Here is a 26287-nt window from a genome sequence, read left to right as displayed (position 1 = left end):
CAGGAGTGGGTGGTTATAGGATAAACAGAAAAGGAACACAAAGGAAAATGCGTGTGTCGAAACATTATAAACACATGAAGCATTTGAATGTCTTAATGCTACCTGTTGCGAACATAGAAATTTACCATTTCTGTTAAGTTAAAAACCTTTCGAGACTAGCACGAAGCAGCATTACTGTTCGTCACCGTTCAGTTGTAATTTGTGAAACATGTTTACGTTATTTTTATTGTAAAGAGAAGTTGGCTGCATATTTAGTTGATTGTTCACAGTTCAAACCACTCAAAAGTACCATGCCCCAAGCAGAGAATCAGTTCATTCAACCTGACTTGCTAACAAACAATTAAAGTTAGCGTTTGCTATTTACACCGACACTGAACGCTTGCTGAAACCAGGTGTTAGTAACGACATTCATGCACGCCATATGCAGCAGTATAGAGTTTTACGTTCATACGTTCATTACAGTTATATGACGAAAATTCAGTGTCAGTTGTAGGGGTGTGCAGATTGCATGCATCGCTTCAAGCATATAGATATGCAACGCTCGGATCATTGCCATTTTTCGTGGAGCTACTCGTAATAGCTGTAATTTAAATTAGAGACCTAATTTTACACCGACTGTTGTGTTTCACAGTCTAACGAATTATAATGCACACATACTAGGTATGAACATCTGTGAACGAATGGAAGAAACAGCTAAATCAAATCCAGGCCATGTTTCTGTAATTGCATCAGATGTAGAAAAATACAGTCGTAAAACTTATACTAAATTTATTGCAGAGGAATATTGTAGTGACGTGAAATGTTACTACATAGATCCTTCATGTTTTTTGTGTGCTCTCTGGAAAAATGTCTCTCGTATTTAAACCCCTAAGAGTTCAAAATAAGAGGAGGGTATTTTCCCATCAAGTTAGTATAAACTGCTCACTTATGGGGAGATCGACAAGAAAGTCTTGTGTCCCTAGGAGTATCAAATTGGCAAATCCGTTTTGTTGGAGGAACAGTAATCGTCGATTGAGGCGCTCAGAAATTTGCTGAGGTGTGAACAACGTTCAAGGAACACGATAACAAACGAGAGTGATAACTGTGAAGTTTATTTGAATGCAAGACTTTGTGGGATTACTCTGACCTATATTCGAAAACCGACAACTTGCTTCTGGCCAATGTATTTGAAAATGTCCACACACTCCACCTCAAAATATACGAACTAGATTCGCCCTGATATGTGACCTCACTTGGCTTGGCAAGGGCCACATTACAAGAAACCTCTCAAGAAAAATTGGAGCCTATTACCGGTAGTGAGCAAATACGATTGGTTGAGCATGGCACCTGAGATGATTTTGTTCACTGCTTACATATACACAGAGCTGCAAACAGTAGGTTCATGACTATGATCAAAATAAGGATGATTCTTATATTACATTCCTAGAAGTTAACAGTCTGTGTTGCTAAGCCGTGATTTGATGCCCAGCAATCTCTGATTTTGCGTGGATGTCTGTCGAGGATTTTGATGTCATGAGCATACTTGACAATTCAAGCGTAAGCTATATTTTAGTAGTATCTCTTGAGTACCGAGAAAAATTATATGAGTTTCAGTCTCATCTGCTATTATGCCCGGAGAAAACTGTGTCACCACTTAGCATCACAAAGCCAGGTGTTCCAAAGAAGCTAGTTTACGCATCATGCTACATCTACATCTAAATTTATACTCCGCAAGCCACCCAACGGTGTGTGGCGGAGGGCACTTTACGTGCCACTGTCATTACCTCCCTTTCCTGTTCCAGTCGCGTATGGTTAGCGGGAAGAACGACTGCCGGAAAGCCTCCGTGCGCGCTCGAATCTCTCTAAGTTTACATTCGTGATCTTCTCGGGAGGTATAAGTAGGGGGAAGTAATATATTCGATACCTTATCCAGATACACACCCTCTCGAAACCTGGACAGCATGCTACACCGCGATGCAGAGCGCCTCTCTTGCAGAGTCTGCCACTTGAGTTTGCTAAACATCTCCGTAACTCTATCACGCTTACCAAATAACCCTGTGACAAAACGCGCCGCTCTTCTTTGGATCTTCTCTATCTCCTCTGTCAAACCCGACCTGGTACGGATCCCACACTGATGAGCAATACTCAAGTATAGGTCGAACGAGTGTTTTGTAAGCCACCTCCTCTGTTGATGGACTACATTTTCTAAAGACTCTCCCAATGAATCTCAACCTGGCACCCGCCTTACCAACAATTAATTTTATATGATCATTCCACTTCAAATCGTTCCGCACGCATACTCCCAGATATTTTACAGAAGTAACTGCTACCAATGTTTGTTCCGCTATCATGTAATCATACAATAAAGGATCCTTCTTTCTACGTATTCGCAATGCATTACATTTGTCTATGCTAAAGGTCAGTTGCCACTCCCTGCACCAAGTGCCTATACGCTGCAGATCTTCCTGGGATTCGCTGCAATTTTCTAATGCTGCAACTTCTCTGTATACTACAGCATCATCCGCGAAAAGCCGCATGGAACTTCCGACACTATGTACTAGGTCATTTATACATATTGTGAAAAGCAATGGTACCATAACACTCCCCTGTGGCACGCCAGAGATTACTTTAACGTCTTTAGACGTCTCTCCATTGAGAACAACATGCTGTGTTCTGTTTGCTAAAAACTCTTCAATCCAGCCACACAGCTGGTCTGATATTCCATAGGCTCTTTGTTGATCAGGCGACAGTGCGGAACTGTATCGAACGCCTTCCGGAAGGAAAATGGCATCTACCTGGGAGCCTGTATCTAATATTTTCTGGGTCTTATGAACAAATAAAGCGAGTTGGGTCTCACACGATCGCTGTTTCCGGAATCCATGTTAATTCCTACAGAGTAGATTCTGGGTTTCGAAAAACGACATGATACGCGAGCAAAAAATGTTCTAAAATTCTACAGCAGATCGACGTCAGAGATATAGGTCTATAGTTTTGCGCATCTGCTCGACGACCCTTCTTGAAGACTGGGACTACCTGTGCTCTTTTCCAATCATTTGGAACCCTCCGTTCCTCTAGAGACTTGCGGTACACGGCTGTTAGAAGGGGGGAAGGTCCTTTCGCGTACTCTGTGTAGAATCAAATTGGTATCCCGTCAGGTCCAGTGGACTTTCCTCTGTGGAGTGATTCCAGTTGCTTTTCTATACTTTGGACACTTATTTCGATGTCAGCCATTTTTTCGTTTGTGCGAGGATTTACAGAAGGAACTGTAGTGCGGTCTTCCTCTGTGAAACAGCTTTGGAAAAAGGTGTTTAGTATTTCAGCTTTACGCGTGTCATCCTCTGGTTCAATGCCATCATCATCCCGGAGTGTCTGGATATGCTGTTTATAGCCACTTACTGATTTAACATAACACCAGAACTTCCTAGGATTTTCTGTCAAGTCAGTACATAGAATTGTACTTTCGAATTCACTGAACGCTTCACGCATAGCCCTCCTTACGCTAACTTTGACATCGTTTAGCTTCTGTTTGTCTGAGAGGTTTTGGCTGCGTTTAAACTTGCAGTGAAGCTCTCTTTGATTTCGTAGTAGTTTCCTAACTACTACTAACCACGGTGGGGTTTTCCCGTCCCTCACAGTTTTACTCGGCACATACCTGTCTAAAACGTATTTTACGATTGCCTTGAACTTTTTCCATAAACACTCAACATTGTCAGTGTTAGAAAAGAAATTTTCGTTTTGATCTGTTAGGTACTCTGAAATCTGCCGTGTATTACTCTTGCTAAACAGATAAACCTTCCTCCCTTCTTTTATATTCCTATTTACTTCCATATTCAGGGATGCTACTACGGCCTTATGATCACTGATTCCGTATTCTGTGCTTACAGAGTCGAAAAGTTCGGGTCTCTTTGTTATCAGTAGGTCCAAGATGTTATCTCCACGAATCGGTTCTCTGTTTAATTGCTCGAGGTAATTTTCGGATAGTGCACTCAGTATAATGTCACTCGATGCTTTGTCCCTGCCACCCGTCCTAAACATCTGAGTGTCCCAGTCTATATCTGGTAAATTGAAATCTCCACCTAAGACTATAACATGCTGAGAAAATCTATGTGAAATGTATTCCAGATTTTCTCTCAGTTGTTCTGCCACTAATGCTGCTGTGTCTGGAGTTCGGTAAAAGGTGCCAATTATTAACCTAGCTCGGTTATTGAGTGTAACCTCCACCCATAATAATTCACAGGAACTATCCACTTCTACTTCACTACAGGATAAACTACTACTAACAGCGACAAACACGCCACCACCGGTTGCATGCAATCTGTCCTTTCTAAACGCCGTCTGTGCCTTTGTGAAAATTTTAGCAGAATTTATCTCTGGCTTCAGCCAGCTTTCCGTACCTATAACGATTTCAGCTTCGGTGCTTTCTATCAGCGCTTGAAGTTACGGTACTTTACCAATGCAGCTTCGACAGTTTACAATTACAATACCGATTGCCTGTTTGGTCCCCGCATGTCCTGACTTTGCCCCGCACCCTTTGAGGCTGTTGCCCTTTCTGTACTTGCCCGAGGCCATCTAACCTAAAAAACCGCCCAGTCCACGCCACACAACCCTTGCTACCCGTGTAGCCGCCTGCTGCGTGTAGTGGACTCCTGACTTATCCAGCGCAACCCGATACCCCACCACCCCATGGCGCAAGTCGAGGAATCTGCAGCCCACACGGTCGCAGAACCGTCTCAGCCTCTGATTCAGACCCTCCACTCGGCTCTGCAGCAAAGGTCCTCAGTCAGTCCTGTCGACGATGCAGCAGATGGTGAGCTCTGCTTTCATCCCACTAGCGAGACTGGCAGTCTTCACCAAATCAGATAGCCGCCGGAAGCCAGAGAGGATTTCCTCCGATCCATAGCGACACACATCATTGGTGCCGACATGAGCGACCACCTGCAGATGGGTGCACCCTGTGCTACAGAAATTTAAAGCAGTGTCTCTGGAAAAATCTTATTTTGCGCAAAATCCACTGCCTCAGTCAGCCTGGATGAAAATGTATACCGATATAAATGCTGAAAATTTCACGATGCAAAGAACGATTTCGAAAAACATTCTACAGACTCATGAATTACAGTGTTTTCGGTAGAACTAGGCAAAATGTGCGAGAAATGAGTGATCTGAAGCTAGTAAAGAATTGAAAAGGGGATACGGAGTTGCCACTCTGATCACAAAACTGAATTTCAAGAGAAGCATCCTATTTAACGAAAATTTGGTTGAACTGAGCAGACTTAACATGATTTTCTATAAACCTATGCAGGAATGGCTACTTTAGGTATTTCCATGACGCTGCTTCTAAGTCTTCACCATGACTGTATGTTGAAGAAATTTGAGCTAAAGACTCTTAAATTGTGTTATGCAGACACAGATAGGCCAACATATCATGTAACCACAGCAGACATTTACAACTTTTTAAAAATCGATTTGCTTAGGCGGTTTGACATTCCACATTATGCAGCATTTATAATGTCCCACATGTCCACAAAAGCAAAGTGGGTTTAATGAATGATTAATTGTGAGGAGAAATTAGCACTGGATTCATAGGGTTGAGAGCAAAATTGAACGCTCTCAAAAATTAAACCCAACGCATAGTGCTTAGAGCAAAAGGCTTGAAATACTCATGGGCAATATAAATTACCATTTTTAATTATCAGGAATGTTTGTTAAATGATATTGAAAAAAGACTGTGCAGCACACAATTCAGTCCAACAAACTTATTGTTTCGATTATTACATACTTTATCTGCACAAGACGATAAACATTTGATACTGCCTGGTAAGATCAATACAGCGGCTTAGGGTAAGAACTGTGAGAATATTTTTGTAAATAATGTAAATACATCTAAAATTGTAAATATTGTTAATACCTTAAATAATGTAAATACTTGCAAAATGTAAATTGTAATTTGCAGTGAATGCCACCACTCTGCTTAAACTCATGTTCTCATTACATGAATGGAAATTTAGTGATCCACTGTAATTCTTCAATTAGTGAAAAAAGTTGGATTTTAAAACATTGAATGACAATACATTGTATGTAGAATCATTGTACGAAAAAAATTATAAAAAATTATGTCTTGAGTATTTTCTATTGTTTTGAGTTTTCGTCTTCTCTCTCTTGTAATAGAGCTGGCTGCATTGTGTGTCTCATCAGGACAGCCAAGACGTGCAGGGATTACTCTCCACACTGCACTGGTTCTCTGTCTCTCACCAAGTGAGCCTACACTGATAACCAAACCATCTGTGGTGTAGTCATGCATATGCGTGTGTGTGTGTGTGTGTGTGTGTGTGTGTGTGTGTGTGTGTGTGTGCTCAAGTATTTATACTTTTTCTGAAATTGGCACAAAATATTGAACTTTTTTTAATGTTGTGGGATGACATTTAATGACCAAGCGGTGGTGTAAAGATGTGAAAGATTTTGTTCACACACAAATGTGACATAAATTTTAAATGATGAAACACTGCAGTGGGCAATTTTTTGTATCACTTATCGACTATTTGTTTCAGTTCTCAGACGATTTCTTACGCTTTTAGGAGCAATTTCCAGGAAACTGTTAAAATCCGAAGAAAATTTACTACAGTCTGGGGAAATGTGTCACGATTTCAAGGAAATTTACTAAAATTTGGTGAAAACTATCACAGTATTGGGCAAATCTGTTACAATTTCAGGAAAATTTGTTACAACTCTGAGACAATTTGTAACAATTTTGGGGAATTTGTTAAGGTTTGGCTACAATTTGTTACAGTTTTTGGGGAGGCCGGGGGGTGGGGGGGGTGGGGGGGGGGGGGAGCGGGGGCGGGAGTTTTCTAAAATTTTACTGATACTCATTCTCCAATATTTTCCATTGACAACTGACCACCATTCCCCATTGATCTTCATCCCCCACTGACCATCATTCATTATCATCATCATTATCACCATATTTTACATATTACATATACAAAAACTGACGAGTGGTTAGTGCCACTGCCATCAGTGCGGAAGGACCAGATTTGATTCCCAGTGCATCCACGGATTTTCGTGTATTAGGGGGTCCGGAATTTGGTTGAACAGGGTACAGAGATCTGGAAGTAGGGCATACAGCAGCTCACAATGTTGATGGTTGAGTCAATGCAACAGGTATTTTGGGACAGTTATTACAATTCTGCTGATCATCATCTCACACTGACTGACCATCATTTTCAGCTGCCCATCATTCTTTACATTGACCATACTGCTCCATTTTTCATTTAACTCTTTACCATTCATCATTTGCGAGGTGCATGAGAACTAAACATGCACTCGACCCCCTCCTTAGCTACCACCTAATTAATTATGTGCAAAACGGTAACGAAAGGAAATGATGGTGGACCCTGCTAATAGGCAAAATAAGGCGTGCACACTCACAATAATTTAATAAAAATCGTAATCTACTCAGAGAAAAAAAAGAGAACTTTATCATAATAAAAACAGGAAATGGGATTTTGCATATATCTACGAAATGATATGCGGATTAAATATTACAATGAGATTTATTATACAGTAGAACATAAAGGCATTTGACTACCGACACAAACAGTGGGTTAAAGGGTAGGGTATGCTGATCTGAGAATAAGAGTTGGCTCGAGAACAAGAGTGTCCTACTCTCTGTGATGCAATGGATTGATGATAATGACTGGAGGTCCTAATGAATCAAATATTACTCTCCCGACTATACTGCAGTATCGCGATCAGTAGTGAGAGCACAAAAGGGATCACATGGAGAAACACGCAAGGTGGACTTGTAGCAAAGCGAGTGCTCTTGCTGTTGGGGACTTCTGTATAAAATTGATAGATCCCACAATGCTTGAGCGGCAAAATATTTTACCAATCCTGAAATCTGTAGCAGGTCGTCGGTAGGCAGCTTTCTGATGATATAGGCGCTGACTTATGCTGTTTAGCAACTCTGTTACAACCCTTTCGCCTCGAAGTCTGTCCGAGAATTCTAATTTTTGCCAAAAAGTTGCGACTAAGTCGCAAGACCGTCCGACTCCGATGAAGATCAGAGCCCGAATGCTCCGCGCAACGCAAGAGCGAAGCCAACATTGCTCAACTCCCTACTATCCTCGAAATCCGCGAATCAGCATTCAGTGCTGATTCCAAAATTATCCCACTGTCTCAGAACATCATTCGCGCCAATAGCGACCCTTCCCTCTAATTTCAAGCATGGCTTTATGACGTCAACTAGCCTCTGTTTAAGTTGACCAATCATGTCTCTGTTATTCAGCTGAGGGCACTGAACCTACCATTTGACCAGCTACGAAAACAACATTCCTAGACCGTCGGCCATCCGGCGCCAGACAGTCCCGCCGAGCAGAATCACAAGGCAATGCAGTCAGGCAGTGCCAGCTGTCTTTGTTCCGGACGCGCTGGAACAGTAAACACATAAACTGTGGCGACACTCAGACGTCTCGCAGGTTGTTTCGTCCTGCATACAATAGGCGAAATTCGACCGATGTCAGTCATTCCGCCAGGCGCTTAAGCCCATTGATGTACAACAACACTCTCAGTATTCGCAGAAGTATAGTCCCCAACCGGAAACGCAGTGTGCCTCATCCTCCGGTGCTTGCCTCGCACAGGCCACCATGGGAAGTAACCCAGCATGCATAGGAACCAAGTGAAAAGTATTTTGAGATCTCAGTACAAATACTCTCATTACAATAATTTTATTAGGTCTGTTACCACCGTTCAGTGACATAAAACATTAATAAAATTGATAAAAATGAGAGGTGACATGCAAAAGAGGGCATGGAACCTCTCACATTTACCATTTGCCATTTACTGCTTGCCATTGCCCATTTAATGTGCACCATTTACCATTCTCTGTTTACTGCTCAGCATTTACCAATCATTGTTTACACTTACCATTACTGTTCATTGTTTACCATTCACCATTTTCAATCCAAAGTTTACCATTCACCATTTATCATTAACCATTTGCCATTTAGTGTTTGAGGTTTCATTTGCAGCTTACTCTCCACTATGCACCTTTTACCATTTATCATTTGCAACTCAGTGCTTACCATTCACATTTTTCTGTTCACCATTTACTATTTGCAGTTTATTATTTTCTGTTCACCACTTGCCATTTGCCACTCACCAATCGCAATTTGCCCTTGACTGTTTACCGCTCACCATTTGCTGTTTACTGTAAACCATTTACTGTTCACTGTTCACCATTCAACATTCAGTTTGCCATTTACCGCTCGTTTTTCACTATGTGCCATTTACCATTCACTGTTTACTCTTCATCATTTTCCAATTACCATTAACTATTCACCATTTACTGTTCACCATTTACCATTCACCATTTACCATTTGAGCTTTACCATTTGAGATTTAAAATTTTCTAATTACTGTTCACTGTGCGCCTTTTACCATTCATCATTTACCCTTTACCGTTTATAGTTCGTCATTTAGCATACATTGCTCACTGTTTTCCATTTACTGTTTACCTTTTACTGTTTGCCATTTACCATTTGAGGTGTACTGTTTTCTATTTACTGTCCACCTTTTACCTCTCCATTTATTGTTCTTTGTTTACAGTTCACTGTTTACTGTTCACCATTTACGATTTTCAGCTTACCATTTTCTATCTGTTTGCTATTTACCATTCACTGTTTGTACTTCACACTTTACCATCCACCATTTGCCATCTACCATTTATCATTTACTGTTTACTATCTGCCATTTCCCACTTGCCATTTGCCTATTGCTGTGTGCCATTTACCACTCACCATTTACTGTTAACCATCAACCATTCACTATTTACGATTTACTATTTAAATTCATCATTTACCATTTTTGTTCACTGTTTGCCATCTAACCATTTCCCATTGACCATTTACTGTCGTATCTCTCTGTCTCTCTCTCTCTCTCTCTCTCTCTCTCTCTCTCTGTGTGTGTGTGTGTGTGTGTGTGTGTGTGTGTGTGTGTGTGTGAGAGAGAGAGAGAGAGAAAGAGAGAGAGAGAGAGAGAGAGAGAGAGAAGAAATTATTACCATATATGTATTAGGAGTAGAGTATTTGATCTATGAAATACAGAGATTTGTGTGTATACAATTCAGAGGCAAGTAATTTATGCTATTGTTCATAAACAATCATTTTTTTTAAATTTTCAAATGTGTGTGAAATCGTATGGGACTTAACTGCTAAGTTCATCAGTCCCTAAGCTTACACACTACTTAACCGGAATTATCCTGAGGACAAACACACACACCCATGCCCGAGGGAGGACTTGAACCTCTGCCAGGATCAGCCGCACAGTCCATGACTGCAACACCTTGGACCGCTCGGCTAATCCCGTGCGGCACTTTTTCAATACAGCACCATTTTTACATATCATTCTAACGATGATTAAATACAGACATATGCAATTATCTTTCACTTTCACAGAAATAATTCAACTTGATATAATTTTAGGCAAATATATTTTACTTTCAAGGAAATAATTAAACTTGATAAAACTTTTAAACATCTTTTTAATATTATACCAGAGGCAGACTCCATGTTCTGGACAGCAATATTGTACAACGCTGAATATTTTAATGCGTAGATAATGCAGAATTGCCTTACACATGCTTAAAGCAAAACACATTAATTATATTAGTATACCTAAGTTATGTTTCTCTTTCCTTATCTTGTCTGACTACAGAAAACACAAGATGCCACGAAGCACTATCCTGGCAGGATCACCATGAATGAATGGTGCTGTTTGTGTTGTTTTACCCCTGACTGGTGGAGAGACTGAGGACTGTGATTGGCGAAATCAAAAGCGATACGACACCAGTATCTCTTACTACTTCCTTCCCTAAACAACACAGCAAAAATGTTTCTATCAAATGTCCTCTCTCTTTTTATGTTTAATTTGTCATTCAACGCAAGTGGCATATCCATACGTAGTTCTAAATAATTTATAAATAATTTTAAGCCCTGAAAATAAAAGAATCTTGTCTCAGGTTAACACTCCCTAAGTAATATGCTCGACTCATTGCAGCATTATGGAGACGACAACGTTGTTTTCAAAAACATTTTCCCACCTTCCATATTTTCGATTTCCAATGGTAATATGAGAATAGGATAGTGTTCAAGATGAGATAATCTGGTTCTGAAAAAGTGGATCTCAAACTAACAATTTATTGACATTAACTGAATGTATAACATTCAATTAATGAAAAAAATAGTAATGGTTGATTAAATGCTACTGTCCCATACGAAATTTTTATGAGAAATGAATCTAATTTGCAATGTGATCAGCATAACACCCATTGAGACTGAATGAATTGGAATCTAACATTGGATGGATTATTAACCGAGCCTGTACTTAGCATGCACTGTTCTGCAGTGGAAAGGGATGTGGTTGCACGTGAGGGTGCATTAACGAAAAGTTCTATCAGTCGAGCATAAATTTTAACTGGAGGAGCAAGGTTGAGCTGAGGCACTGATTTACGGTAACGGGATGTGTTACTGTAAGCCTGTACTTTTCCACATCTGTATCCAGGCCATATTCCCAGATTATAATCATGGCGTCACAATTGACTCGCTATGACTGTCTTCTCATAACGAATACTAATTTGGACGGATACGAACAATCTTTATTCCCAAAAGCGCTGATGTTATCAGGTTCCTTCACGTATTACCCTCCTGCTAAGACCAACTTGCAGTTACACTCCGACTTACACATTCAGCTAGCAGCAGCGACAAGTCCGAGCGTTCGCTACTTCCGGCGTCTTCTTCTCCTCTCTGCTGGCGGCTTACTGCCCGTCTGCCTAACGACTGCTCCATTCTCACTGTTCTTCTCTCTTGTACCAGCTGCCATCTAACTTCTCTCCAAAGCGCAATTCGGCATCCACGCGTGAAGCACTGACACAATCGGAGACTGCGAAAAAGTGCGACAGGAAAACGTTCTTGCCGCCTTCGGTAACAGCGGAAAAATGTTCTTTAACATACAAAAAGCTTCCACAGCGAACCTAGAAGATCCAATGAAATGACTCGCCCAAAAAATCGTCGGAAAACCTCACATATTAGATCTTGTATACTCCGCGTGTCACATGGGCCACTCAGGAATGTGCAGGTGTTCTTTCAGACCATTGTTTTAGTGGGGCCATCCTAGCATCGTCCAGTAAGAGGTAAAGAAAACCCTACCAAGCCTCGTGCAGCAAGACCTGGGGAGAAAAACTGCAGTGCAGCGCGCAGCTTAGAACGTCCCTTTCATGCAAGATTCTCAACATGCATAGAGCACAAGAATTAAAATGAAATAAAAAACATGTTCCACAGTCCACTTCATCTAGACCAGTGCTTCCCAACGTGGGGGTAATTACCCGCTAAACCGTAGAATGAAATTTTCTGAGGGGCAAAAACTGAAAGATTCTATTCTGGTTCAGTCACGAAGCTAAATTATTTTCCAAAGATTATTACTATTATCATAGTTTTGCAAGAGTTTAATATCGATGATATCAGCTATCAGTAATTACTTTTTTTCTGTCAGCAGCATTAGTGCGGTGGAGGTTATAGGTTCCTAACATAGCCCACCACTACACGCATATGTTGTGCTTTGTTCTGTACGTTGATGGTAAAAGTGAGACATACGCGTAACAATTTACAAATATCTCAAGAAAGTGTCTTCTCCAAGCTGTAGATAGTACATGCAGTAGTCCAGTAGTCGCTTCGAAACAGATAAATGAACTGACAGCACGACACAGCGTAACTACATAAGGGCTACTATAGTGCTGTAGACACTTTTATTGTCCGCAGCTCGTGGTCTTGCGGTAGCGTTCTCGCTTCCCACGCCCGGGTTCCCGGGTCCGATTCCCGGCGGGGTCAGGGATTTTTCTCTGCCTCGTGATGACTGGGTGTTGTGTGATGTCCTTAGGTTAGTTAGGTTTGAGTAGTTCTAAGTTCTAGGGGACTGATGACCATAGATATTAAGTCCCATAGTGCTCAGAACCATTTGAACACTTTTATTATTATTATCATTACCAGAGTGGTTAGACACAAAGCATTAACAGCCTGAAGTCATCCAATTTCTGCCAGTTCAGAAGTAATTTACAAACAGTAAATATCGTGCACACATCTGAATTTGTCTGATTTTAAATGGGGTTACAGTGTGCAGATCAAGCAAGTGCACGGATAGAGAGGAGTAATGCAGGGGAAGTATGCTTTGTAAAAAGGCACCACGAATTCCCTCGTCATTCATCCTAACACACACACACACACTTCATTTTAAAAACAGATGTGTTCCAAGAAAAGTCTTTCATTCTGTAGTTTAGTTAGGTGCTAAAGTTGGTGTTAATAAGGGTGAAGGCCAACAGACGGCAATGCTGAGGTGGGGGGGGGGGGGGGGAGGAAGGCTTGGACAGTAGCTAGTGTCCGATTGCGCTTAGGGATGATGGTCTAAGAATGGTTGGGAACTGCTGCTCTAAGCTACGGTGCGAATCAGTTGTAAGAGAATCGGATGGATCACTAATATGGTACACAGACATGTTAACTATCCACAGATTTATGAAACAGGTACCAAAAGAAAGCGAGAAAATGTAAAAATGCACTTAATGAAGCAGACGAAAAGAAATACAAACGTCAAAAAACTGAGATTGACGCAGGAAATGCAAAATGGCTAAGTAGGACTGACTAGACAACAAATGTAAGGATTTAGGAGCATGTATCTCCAGGGGGACAGACAGCTAATGCCTACAGGAAAATTAATAAGGCATTTGGAGAAAAGAGAACCACCTGTATGAATATCAAGAGCTCCTACGGAAAACCAGTCCTAAGCAAAGAAGGGAAACCAGAAATGTGGAAGGAGTATACAGACGGTCTATGCAAGAGAGATGTACTTGAGGGCAATATTATGGAAATGGAAGAGGATGTAGATAAAGATGAGATGATACTGCGTGAAGAATTTGACAGACCACTGAAAGACCTAAGTCAACACAAGGCCCCTGGAGTAGACAACATTCCATTAGAACTACTGACGGCCTTGAGACAGCTAGCCATGACAAATCTCTTCCGTCTGGTGAGCAGGATATATGAGACAGGCGAAATAACCTCAGACTTCAAGAAGAATATAGTAATTCTAATTTCAAAGAAATCTGGCGCTGACAAGTCTGAAAATTACCGCGCTAACAGTTTAACAAGTCATGGTTGCAAAATACTAACACAAATTTCTTACAGAAGAATGGAAAAACTGGTGGAAACCGACCTCGGGGAAGATCAATTTGGATCCCAGAGAAATGTAGGAACGGGTGAGGCAATACTGACCATACGACTTCTCATGGAAAACAGGTTAAGGAAAGGCAAACCTACGTTTATAGCATATGTGGACTGGAATACTCTCTTTGAAATTCTAAAGGTGGCAGGGGTAACATACAGGGAGGAAAGGCTATTTGCAATATTTTCATAAACCAGATGGCAATTATAAGAGTCGAGAGGCAAGAAGGGGAAGCAGTGTTGAGAAGGGAGTGAGACACGGTTGTAGCCTATCGCGATGTAATTCGATCACTGAGCAAGCAGTAAAGGAAACAAAAGAAAAATTTGGAGTAGGAATTATATTTCAAAGGAGAAGAAATAAAAACTTTGAGGTTTGGCGATGACATGGTAATCCTGTCAGAGACAGCAAAGGATTTGGAAAAGCGGTTGAATGGAATGGACGGTGTCCTGAAAGGAGGATATAAGATGAACATCAACAAAAGCAGAACGAAGATAATGGAAAGTAGTCCGATTAAATGAAGTGATGCTGAGGGAATTAGATTAAGAAATGAGACACTTTAAGTAGTAGATCAGTTCTGGTACTGGAGCATCGAAATAACTGATGATGATCGAAGTGCAGAGCACATAATGTAAACCGACACTGGCAAGAAAAACGTTTCTGAAGAAGAGAAATTTGTTAACATCGAGTATAGACTCAGTCTTTCTGAAAGTGTTTGTATGGAGTGTAGCCTTGTATGGAAGTGAGACATGGACGGTAAACAATTTAGACAAGAGGAGAATAGAAGCTTTTGAAATATGGAGCTACAGAAGAATGCTGAAGATTAGATGGGTAGATCACGTAACTAATGGGGAGGTACTGAATAGAATTTGGGAGGAAGGAAATTTGTAGCTCAGCCTGACTATAAAAAGGGATCAGTTGGTATGATACATTCTGAGACATCAAGAGATCACTAATTTAATACTAGAGGGTGGGGGGGGGGGTTAAAAATCGTAGAGGGAGACAAAGGGCTCAATAAAGTAATCAGATTCAGAATGATGAAGAGGCTTGCACAGGATAGAGGTGCAAGGATAACTGCATCAAACCAGTCTTTGGTCTGAAGATCATAACAACAGCAGCCAGAATCTTGTTATTCTGAAGGTGTTAAGATAAACGTACTTATTACAGTAATATATCAAAAATCGAAAAATTCTGTATAAGGACGGTTAATCCTTAAAGAAACAATGCGTTGAACAGACTTCAACTACTTCCTATTAAAGATTTCGAGTATAGAACATATAAGCGATGTATGTAGCACTACTACCGTTCTGCAATTTGGCTACCTGGAAGTAATAAAAGCTTATAAGTTGGTCGTGTGATCATGAGTGATAAAATTAGAATAAATGTTGACCCTACTGATAAAATTCGGCTCACACGACCGGTTGGTTCGTGATGTTTTCGATGTGCGTGTGCGTGCGTGTGTGTGTGTGTGTGTGTGTGTGTGTGTGTGTGTGTTAGGAGCTACTAGCCTACTGCTCTACCGACACAAACAGATAACAGTAGATGTAGAAATGAGTTACACTTACACCACGTTACGCTAATGTTAACATGTCATCATCAAAATATCTGCGATTAACTATCATAATGAACCTAATCTATAATTATGTAAAACTAACGAAACCGGCAATGCTTCGCAAATGCTAAATGTGTTCGGGAATTGGATCCATGTCATTATCTCCTTCTCCCACCTCTCCCTATCCCTCTCCTCCTCCCCTCTCCTTTGTGCATCTCCTCTTTCACCCTATATCCATCACCTTCCTCCTTCCCCCATGTACATCTCTCATCCCACACCTTCTCTAGCAATGTAGCAGCCTCTCTGAGAACAGACGCTACAATGTCCCTTTCCCGTCTTTGGCGCCGTACTGAAATCCATTTTCTCCGCCGCCTCCGACGCTATAGGTATGAAAGGAAAGTGAAAGACACCTTCATGCCTCGCTCCCTAATGTCTTTGGGGTCGAAAAAACAAGAGATGGCCATCGGAGAATGATAGCAAAACACAAGAAGCCCGACGCAAGGAATTTGAATTAATATCATACTTAGCTAAGGTCCCATGTGGTTGCCACCCACGAACTCTCAAGAAGGAAGTCCTATAGGAGGACTACTCTTTGTCCGGTCTCTCACCAACTGACCATTCTGGAGTGGGTGACCCTGCCGAGAGCTTAGCTCCCGCCTGCGTAGGTCAATGGATCAAACAGACACACACAAGCCAACCCACCAATGTTAGGGTGAAACCCGTGGGGAGGTTCCAGTAGATAACTGATGTCGTAGATGGGAACCACCCAAAGATACACTTTAAAAGTTATCTATGTTGACAATTCTAACAAATTACAAATGGATTTGAAAAATTCACTAGGACAGCATACACAATAACTATGACTAAACATACATTGAACTGTGAACCCTTTCTCTCTATGTGAAGGACTTTTACATGTATTATGTATTTTTGGTTGTCGTTTATGCAGTCTCCAAGTTCTGTGGCGTTCTCTGAACTTAGTGCAGTCTGTTCAATATAGCAAGACTGACAATCTCTGCAGGTGGTCTTGAAGAACCCACTTTTCATGACTACTATGTGTTTATTTTTTGGATTGAAGAGGCATCTACCTACCGTCTGTGGGACATGGAAAATGACATATAAACCGTTTTCTTTTAAAATGTTGCTTATCCTGATTCAAATTTTGTCTGCAAAAGTTAAACTGTGCCATTTCCTTTTCGGTCTGTGTCTGTTGTTCACTGGGTACTATAGGAATAGGGCTTGCTTCTTCAGTTTATTATTGAGGACTTGGTGTACTCAGCCTTGCTTTGCTGTGGCTCAGTCTCCTTAAATACAAAAAAAAAAAAAGAAAAGAAAACAGAAAGGTTCAAAAATGGTTCAAATGGCTCTGAGCACTATGGGACTTAACGTCTGAGGTCATCAGTCCCCTATAATTTAGAACTACTTAAACCTAACTAACCTAAGGACATCACACACATCCATGCCCGAGGCAGGATTCGAACCTGCGACCGTAGCGGTCGCGCGGTTCCAGACTGAAGCCCCTAGAACCGCTCGGCCACACCGGCCAGCTAAAACAGAAAGAACACGTTTGTAATTTGTATGGGAAATGGATATATATATATATCCTACTTGCCTTCTTTCCCCGGTCCCTGTTCCTCTACCCCTACTACTTTCTTTGTCCATCTCTTCCTCCTGCTCCCATTCTCTGTTCATCACCTTCTGCCGCACTCCCTGTTCAACTTCTCCTTCCCCTTCCTCTCCCCAACACCTCCTGTCCCCTCTCTCACCCTCTCTCTCAATCAATCACCTTCTTCCCCTTTCTTGTTCATCTTCTCGTCTCCCCTCCTCTCTCCATCTCCTCCTGCTCCCTCTCTCCATCCATCTCCTCCTTCCCGTTTCCAATATTCAGTTCGTCCCATCCCACTTTCTGTCCCGTCTTCCTCCCTCTCTCTAACCTCAAGCCTTGCTTATTGCTATTGCAAATTCAGATTCTGTAGTGGTATTGTAATCATAAACCAACCACTCATAAATATAACTTTCCAGTTTGCTAACGACGTTTCTCTATTGAATATTTAACTGATATATTTATATATTAAAAAGTATATAGTCGGTTTGTGTCAAAACTATTATTACAGTAACGTGTAAAACTTTGAAGCTAATCTGGAAGAGACATTCTGAGATTTTTGTTAGTCAAGAATGGCTTTGAGGTGACAAAGACACCATTACGAACGTCTCACTGTGTTTGAACAAGGACGTGTAATAGGACTACAGGAAGCTGGATATTCTTTCTACGATACTTCAGAATGACTTGGCAGGAATGTACCCAATGTACATGGTTAATGGCAGTGGTGGCCACGAGAATGTACGGTCTCAAGAAGACTGGGCTCCGGACGGCAACGAGAGAAAAGAACACCGTATTTGGCGTATGGCTCTGCTGCATTGTACTGCATCTGCAGCAGCAATTTGAGCTGCAGCTGGTAACGCAGTGACACAACGAACTGTTACAAACCAGTTACTTCGAGGACAGCCGCGAGTTAGATGACCTGTAGTGCGCATTCCACTGACCCCAAACCAGCGCAATTTTCGATTTCTATTATGTCAAACGGGACTTCATTGGAGGGCAGAGTGAAGGTCCTCTGTGTTTTAGATGAAAGCTGGTTCTGCTAGGGTTGTCAGTGATGGCCAGTTGAGGGCCTACAACAAATCCGTTTGCTCGCTAGACACATAGGACTTACAGCTGGAGATATGTTCCGGGGTGAGATTTCATAAGACAGCAGGAGCACTGTCGTGAGTATCCCATGCACCCTGACTGCAAATTTGTACATCAATCTGATGACTCGACCTATTATGCTCCATTCATGAGAAACATTCCTGGGGGTGTTTTCCAACAGGATAACGCTTGCCCACATACAACTGTTGCAAACCAACGTGCTCTACAGAGTGTCGACATGTTGGACTGGCCTGTTCGGTTACCAGATCTGGGCCAGTCGAGTACATCTGGGACATCATCTGATGAAAACTCCAGCTTCATCCATAAACAGCATTAACCGGTCCTGTATTGAGCGACCAAATGCAGAAGGCATGGGACCTCCATCTCACAAACTGACACCCCGCCTCTGTACAACACAATGCATGCGCTTTTACATATTTGCATTCAACATTCTGGCGGTTACACCGGTTATTAATGAACCAACATTTCACAATTTCAATGACTTCTCTCACACTTACATTAATCTGTGATCTTGCAATGTTAATTAGATACATATGTTTCCTAGACAAAAATATTCCCGAAATTTCAGTACTCTACATTAACTATTTTCTTGTGTTCATATAATAAGAAATACGTATATTAAAAAATTGGTTACCTAAAACACGCTCTTATAAGAATTTAACTTTGTTTCAAAACTTCAAAACAATCGATCAAGAACTTTCGGAGGTTAACGATTTTGAACAAACCAACATTTACATCTTTATAACGTTTCCACTTATATATTACATTTATACCAGATGGTGTGCAATGTTGTGTCAAAATTTCAGAGCAATCCACGAAGAACTTCCGGAGATTTGACATTTAGAAGGAACCAACATCTACATTTATACTTATTTAAAAAATGTATACCTGTGTGGCTGGTCCCAGAGGAGGTTTGAGTCCTCCCTCGGGCATAGGTGTGTGTGTTTGTCCTTAGGATAATTTAGGTTAAGTAGTGTGTAAGTTTAGGGACTGATGATCTTAGCATTTAAGTCCCATAAGATTTAAAAAATACAAAAAGAAAATGTTTTTCAGTGTTTCGTCCGCGACTGTTTTACTTTCGTAAAATGAAGAACAAATCGCCTTCAGTCACAAGTTGCGTTTATTTACTGCACTATGCATTTCGAGTCCTGGAGGTTCATCTTCAGGTGCTTTTTAGTGATTTACATCAGGTTTTTTAGTTGTTTGCAATTTAACATCATACAATGATAAACTGCAAACAACTAAAAAACCTGACGTAAATCACTAAAAAGCACCACATACCTACACATCATGCATACGGGGATTACCGAATGGTTCATGAAGGTTTTGGAAGATGATTTCATTCCCATTATTCAAAGTGACCCTGATTTCGACAAGATGTGGTTCACACAAGACGAAGCTCGACCCCATCGAAGCAGGAGAGTTTTGATGTCCTGGAGGAGCACTTTGGGGACCGCATTCTGAGTCTGGGGTACCCGGAGGCCACTGGTATGGGATTCGATTGGTCGCCATATTCTCCGGATCCGAAAACATGCGGCTCCTTTTTGTGAGGCTATATTAAAGACAAGGTGTACAGCAATAACCCCAAAACCATTACTGAAATGAAAACAACCATTCAGGAGATTGTCGACAGCATCGATGTTCCGACACTTCAGCGGGTAATGCAGAATTTCGCTATTTGTCTGCCTACATCGTTGCCAGTGGTGTGTACAGGTGCTGACAGATTGAGTACGGGAGTCCTTTATTTTCAATAAAAGAAAAGGGAAATTTTTTTAAAAATGCGTGAGCTATGGATGGCAATGGATCTTCACAAATCCGTGCACGGGCCCTGGGTTGGCGACACATCAGATTTTTCCAGTATGTGCCGCTATCCCAGGGCTTGTTCACGTGCTCGACGAACAAACAACCTTTCTGCTGACGGGGTGACGCTTAGGGAAGCGTCGCTTCCCTAGGCAGAGCTCCTACAGCAGCCAGTCAGAAAGGTCAAGGAGATCACGTGTGAGCGCCCACCGCGCGGAGCTGCGCGGACAAGGCGTGTGGATCGTCCTCTTTTACTGATAGGCCCCCGACGAGATCAGACGCATTGGCCGGTTGCCTCCGTGCACTTTTCGAGCCCCGGCTCAATCTGTTTGCGAATTAGGGCCGGTAAACTCACGTAATGTACCCCGGCTAGGTCAATCAGTAAATGTTTTCTCAATAAACGGGAGGCAGTTTGCCGGCCGGAATTGAAACATTAGCACTTGTTCTTTTTTAGACCCCACTTCCACCCCAGCCACATCCTGACATGCACAGGTGGCAGGCATATCGAACATGTCATAACCTAAATCCGAATATCTCTGGTGACGTTTACGTGTTGAATAAAGTGTGTGCACGCCGTGGGTTGTAGCTAATTTACGCTTTTTTTTTTCATATACAGTAGAGCGTCGATTATCCGAACGTCGGTCTACCGAACGACCGCTTAACCGAACTGTGTACTCGCTCGCACCTGTTACTCTCCCACCCTACCGTCCATCATCCCCCTCACTCCCAAACCAAGTTTCCCACTGTAGTCGCCGCACTGGGCCACCGCTGGTGGAACATTGCTTCTAATGGGGCCTTCACAAGGCGCTGCTGACCCGCCAAGCCGCCAGTCGCTGTATTTCAACAATCAGCACACTTCTGTCGGCTTGGCACTGGCAGTAGAAGTAGCGGCAGTATCAAAGCTGTTCACAGTAACAGCTGCGCCAGCTTAGAGTTGAGGCGTGAAGCTCCGCGCAGGTTGAAGGAGTGCGCGCCCCCAAGAAGAGCTTCTCATGGTGCAAACAGTCACCTTCTGTTCTCTGTTACGACCACTTGTGTGCTGCCCAAGATGAAAGTGACCAGTTTCAGATATCTGTAATGAAAAAAGTACGTGACTTAGCTGCTCGTAAGCGTGTAGGCTTGCTTAGACAGAGCAAAATAAATGATTTTCTTAAACTTTAATTTTGTTTACTGTGTGTATTGTTCATGCAAAATGCGCATGTAATATGTAGATATTTTTGTTTAAGAAACTGTGCCACATACTATATATTCCTACTGAAGATGCCTTTGTATGTTACTTTGTAATACTAAAAGCGATGGCTGTTTTTATGAATAAATTTACTGTACAGTGCTTCTTTTTGGCAAATAAACATGTACAGTTCGTTTATCCGAACAAACCAGTTTTCCGAACACCCATGTCCCCCAATTACTTCGGATAATCGACGCTCTACTGTAGTTCAATAATTGTCAAAAATGGTTCAAATGGCTCTGAGCACTATGGGACTTAACTTCTAAGGTCATCAGTCCCCTAGAACTTAGAACTACTTAAACCTAACTAACCTAAGGACATCACACACATCCATGCCCGAGGCAGGATTCGAACCTGCGACCGTAGCGGTCGCGCGGTTCCAGACTGTAGCGCCTTTAACCGCTTGGCCACCCCGGCCGGCTAATAATTGTCACCCCGTACATACTGGCTACTATGTCCGCCCTGTCATGAATTGGAAAATGTTCCCCATATTAATGTCCACTAATATGTGTTCATATACCTTTGATCACATAGTGTCAATTCGTTTTATGAACCGTATTTTCATGTCAGTAACTCTCAGAGCATAACACCCTGAGCTATCGTCACTTTTATATTTGACTTGTTTTATGGAATCGAGTGTAGGCGTTCTTTTGTGTTTCAGAGGCGGCAGCAGCGACTGTGGAGCGTCCATCTTGAGCAGCTACTGGGCGCTGACTACCGCCCGTTGCATCGTCGACGGCGCCGTCCAGAATATGCGACTCCGAGCAGGCAGTTCGAGCCGGGGCAGCGGCGGCTACGTGCACACCGTCAAATTGGCAAGACGGCACGACTACTACAATGGCCACGACTACGACATCGGCGTGCTGTGGGTGTTAGAGCACTTCGTCTTCGGTCCCGGAGTGCAGGTCATATCCGTCAGCTGGAACGAGACAGCAGCAGGGAGCCCCGCCACGGTCGCCGGCTGGGGCGCCTCCTCCCCTGACGGCGGCCTCCCCTCTGAACTCCGGGCCATCGATATCGAAATCATAGACACCGCCGTGTGCAATGCCACCTACGGCAATCTCACCAGAAACATGATCTGTGCCGGAGTGAGTGAAGGCGGCAAGGACGTTTGTGTGGGTGACGAGGGCAGTCCCCTGATGTCCAGTTCAACGCAGGTTGGAATCGTCTCCGCGAGCAGCGGGTGTGGACTACCCGGTTATCCTGGCATCTACACCTATATTTTCCCTTTGCGCTACTGGATTTATGAGAATGCTGGAGTCTAATTAGCTTACCTACTTTGCAAGTGTATTGAATTACGTGTCCTTCTCTACATACATGTAAGCAAAAATCGCTTTGAATAAAGTACACTATGCAATCAGTTACGTCTTCCAACTTTCTCTTACTAGTGAATATTAATGTGTATCAGAAAACATAGGATCTACGTCTACATCTACATCTACATCCATACTCCGCAAGCCACCTGACGGTGTGTGGTGGAGGGTACCTTGAGTACCTCTATCGGTTCTCCCTTCTATTCCAGTCTCGTATTGTTCGTGGAAAGAAGGATTGGCGGTATGCCTCTGTGTAGGCTCTAATCTCTCTGATTTTATCCTCATGGTCTCTTCGCGAGATATACGTAGAAGGGAACAGTATACTGCTTGACTCCTCGGTGAAGGTATGTTCTCGAAACTTCAACAAAAGCCCGTACCTAGCTACTGAGCGTCTCTCCTGCAGAGTCTTCCACTGGAGTTTATCTAGCATCTCCGTAACGCTTTCGCGATTACTAAATGATCCTGTAGCGAAGCGCGCTGCTCTCCGTTGGATTTTCTCTATCTCTTCTATCAACCCTATCTGGTACGGATCCCACATTGCTGAGCAGTATTCAAGCAGTGGGCGAACAAGCGTACTGTAACCTACTTCCTTTGTTTTCGGATTGCATTTCCTTAGGATTCTTCTTTATTTGTCAGTAAAAATATTAGACGTGCAGCTGCAGCCCGACGCTCTTCCATTGCAACCTCTTCCTTCACGTACAGAAGTACGACAGAGATTGATCTCTCAGTTCTCAAAGACACTCTCATCCAGCCGTGTGTAAAAGCTTCCGACATCTGCTCTCGCAATAACCTCAGACACTTACAAAAAGTACTCGCAGGGGACTGTCAGATAGCAACTATCATGGAAAATTTGCCCCTAGTGCAATCAGTTCTTTGGGTACTATCTGCGAGTACCAAACTGCCTGAGAGCAAAAACTCTCATGTACATCCCAGCCTTTAGCAAAGATATTCGTCCAACAGACGATCTCTCTGTGGTCGAGTGTTGTCGTCTTGTAGGGTGAAATGAACACCTCTTGTACAGGCATAAGTTCGTACATAAGCGTCAATAACGCCCTTTTTTTTTTTTTTGTTCACCCTGGGAAGTCTTGAGATCTCTGCGTTCATCTAAAAAATATGTTGTTGGTTGGCAGGAGAGCCAACACCGGGATACAAGAGGAAGCCGAAAGGCACGCGTTTTAGCTCACGCAGGCTGGCGTGAGGTCTGGAACAGGACAAGGAAATTATAATTTAGAAAAAGACGGACGTAGCTGGTGGAATACTTAACTTTAATCCATAAATGGTGAACGTCGCTCTTGACTATACATTAATCACAAGATCAATAGTAACTGGTAATGGCGCCTTGCTAGGTCGTAGCAAATGACGTAGCTGAAGGCTATGCTAACTATCGTCTCGGCAAATGAGAGCGTAATTTGTCAGTGAACCATCGCTAGCAAAGTCGGTTGCACAACTGGGGCGAGTGCTAGGGAGTCTCTCCAGACCTGCCGTGTGGCGGCGCTCGGTCTGGAATCACTGATAGTGGCGACACGCGGGTCCGGCGTATACTAACGGACCGCGGCCGATTTAAAGGCTACCACCTAACAAGTGTGGTGTCTGGCGGTGACACCACAAAATATATTTAACTCGGACACTGCTTCGTCCTTTCTCAAGTGTCTGATGACTCATAACGATTTCCAGCTTCTCGCGAAAACAACACACGTCTGCTGCAAAGTTCCAAGCTAAGCAAGAATTCATCCGTGATAATAATCGTCTGCCCCGACCTGCAGCTTTTCCTAGGTGTTGGCGTGCCCACTGAGACACTCCTTCTTGTGACGAGCGATGGACATTAATCACAGGACTAGCGACCCTACTTACTTATCCGGTAGCTACAGCAATGACAAACGGTAGATGCGATGGACACAACGTCACCTTACCCTAAATATGTAATAGTAAATATCGCTCACCGGCGCTTGTAGTAACAATTATCATTGACCGAACTTCCTTATCGCAGAGCCTTTGTTAACAATTGCGTCTATCTGGAACCACCATAAGGGTGAACACTTAGCAATGTCGCATACTTGTCTGAGTTTGGTTTGCCTCAGATTTGCCAATATGACTGAAACCTCCAGTAAAATGATGCCTTGCTGTGATTTGATCAAGTTGGCTCCCCCATCTTTTGCGTATTATCCTCATAGAACCAACTTCAGTCTCACTATCATATGACATTTTCTGCTACATACTCTAAATGAGTATTCTCTAGTTCACACATAATTTTTTGACGAAGGATTCATAGAACCATTGCTCGATCGTTCCTCCCTCGAAAAGCAGACTGGAAAGAAAATCAGTCTTCCGGTACAAACTCTTATCCCTCTTATTTTACTGTACTGAGGTGACAAAAGTCGTGAGATAGCGCTAGGCACATACACAGATGGCGGTAGTATCGCGTACACAAGGTATGAAAGGGCTGTGTATTGGCGGAGCTGTCATTTGTACTCAGGTATCCGATTATAGCCGCACGACGGGAATTAAAAAGAAATGGCATTTGGACCTAGACGCACGGGATATTCCATTTCGCAAATCGTTACGGAATTCAGTACTACGAAATCCACAGTGTCAAGAATGTGCCAGGAATATCAAATTTCAAGCAGTACCTCTCACCACTGACAAAGCACTGGGCTTCACTTAATGACTGAGAGCAGCAGCGTTTTCGAACAGCTTAATTCCCGTCGCTCCGCAATCTTCCTCTCCCTGGACCTCGAACGTGCCTATGACCGCGTATGGCATTCCGGTCTCCTCTTCAAGCTCCAAACCTTCGCCCTTCCCATTAACTACGTCCGTCTGATCGGCTCCTTTCTCTCCCGCCGTCCTTCCTATGTCACCATCCATGACACAGATTCCTACACCTTTTTCCCCTCTGCCGGTGTGCCCCAAGGCTCCGTCCTCTCCCCCCTTCTGTACCTTTTGTACACAGCGGACATGCCGCCGCCGTCAGCCCCCGTCCACCTTCTCCAGTTTGCCGATGACACCGCCTTACTTGCCGTTGCCCCCACCCTACAGCGCTCCCAACACCTTCTCCAATCCCGCCGGCCGAAGTGGCCGTGCGGTTAAAGGCGCTGCAGTCTGGAACCGCGAGACCGCTACGGTCGCAGGTTCGAATCCTGCCTCGGGCATGGATGTTTGTGATGTCCTTAGGTTAGTTAGGTTTAACTAGTTCTAAGTTCTAGGGGACTAATGACCTCAGCAGTTGAGTCCCATAGTGCTCAGAGCCATTTGAACCATTTTTTTCTCCAATCCCATCTTGACCGGTTCACCGCTTGGTGCAACCAGTGGTTGCTCAAGGTCAATCCCTCCAAAACCCAGGCGATCATTGTAGGCAAAACCACCCCTTCCTTCCGCCTCCTTGATTTCTATCTCACCATCTATGGCCGTCCTATCGCCCTCACTCCCACCCTTATGTACCTTGGCATTAC

At 42.9% G+C, this 26287-nt stretch overlaps 1 protein-coding gene across 1 annotated transcript in view; it reads left to right on the top strand.

Annotated features, from left to right (window-relative positions):
• LOC126262998 (trypsin beta-like) overlaps nucleotides 1–22878 on the top strand; it is a 45577-nt gene extending 22699 nt beyond the window's left edge. Inside the window, exon 2 of the mRNA XM_049959955.1 lies at nucleotides 22190–22878. Coding sequence (XP_049815912.1) covers nucleotides 22190–22793 — 604 coding nt within the window. The 3' untranslated portion in view covers nucleotides 22794–22878. The remainder of the gene's footprint in view (nucleotides 1–22189) is intronic.
• Nucleotides 22879–26287: the final 3409 nt, after the last annotated feature.

The sequence above is a fragment of the Schistocerca nitens genome, chromosome 6 (genome assembly GCF_023898315.1).
Source record: "Schistocerca nitens isolate TAMUIC-IGC-003100 chromosome 6, iqSchNite1.1, whole genome shotgun sequence".
Lineage (NCBI taxonomy): Eukaryota > Metazoa > Arthropoda > Insecta > Orthoptera > Acrididae > Schistocerca > Schistocerca nitens.
The sequence above is the reverse complement of the archived record's forward strand: the minus strand, read 5'-3'. Positions and strand labels throughout refer to the sequence as shown.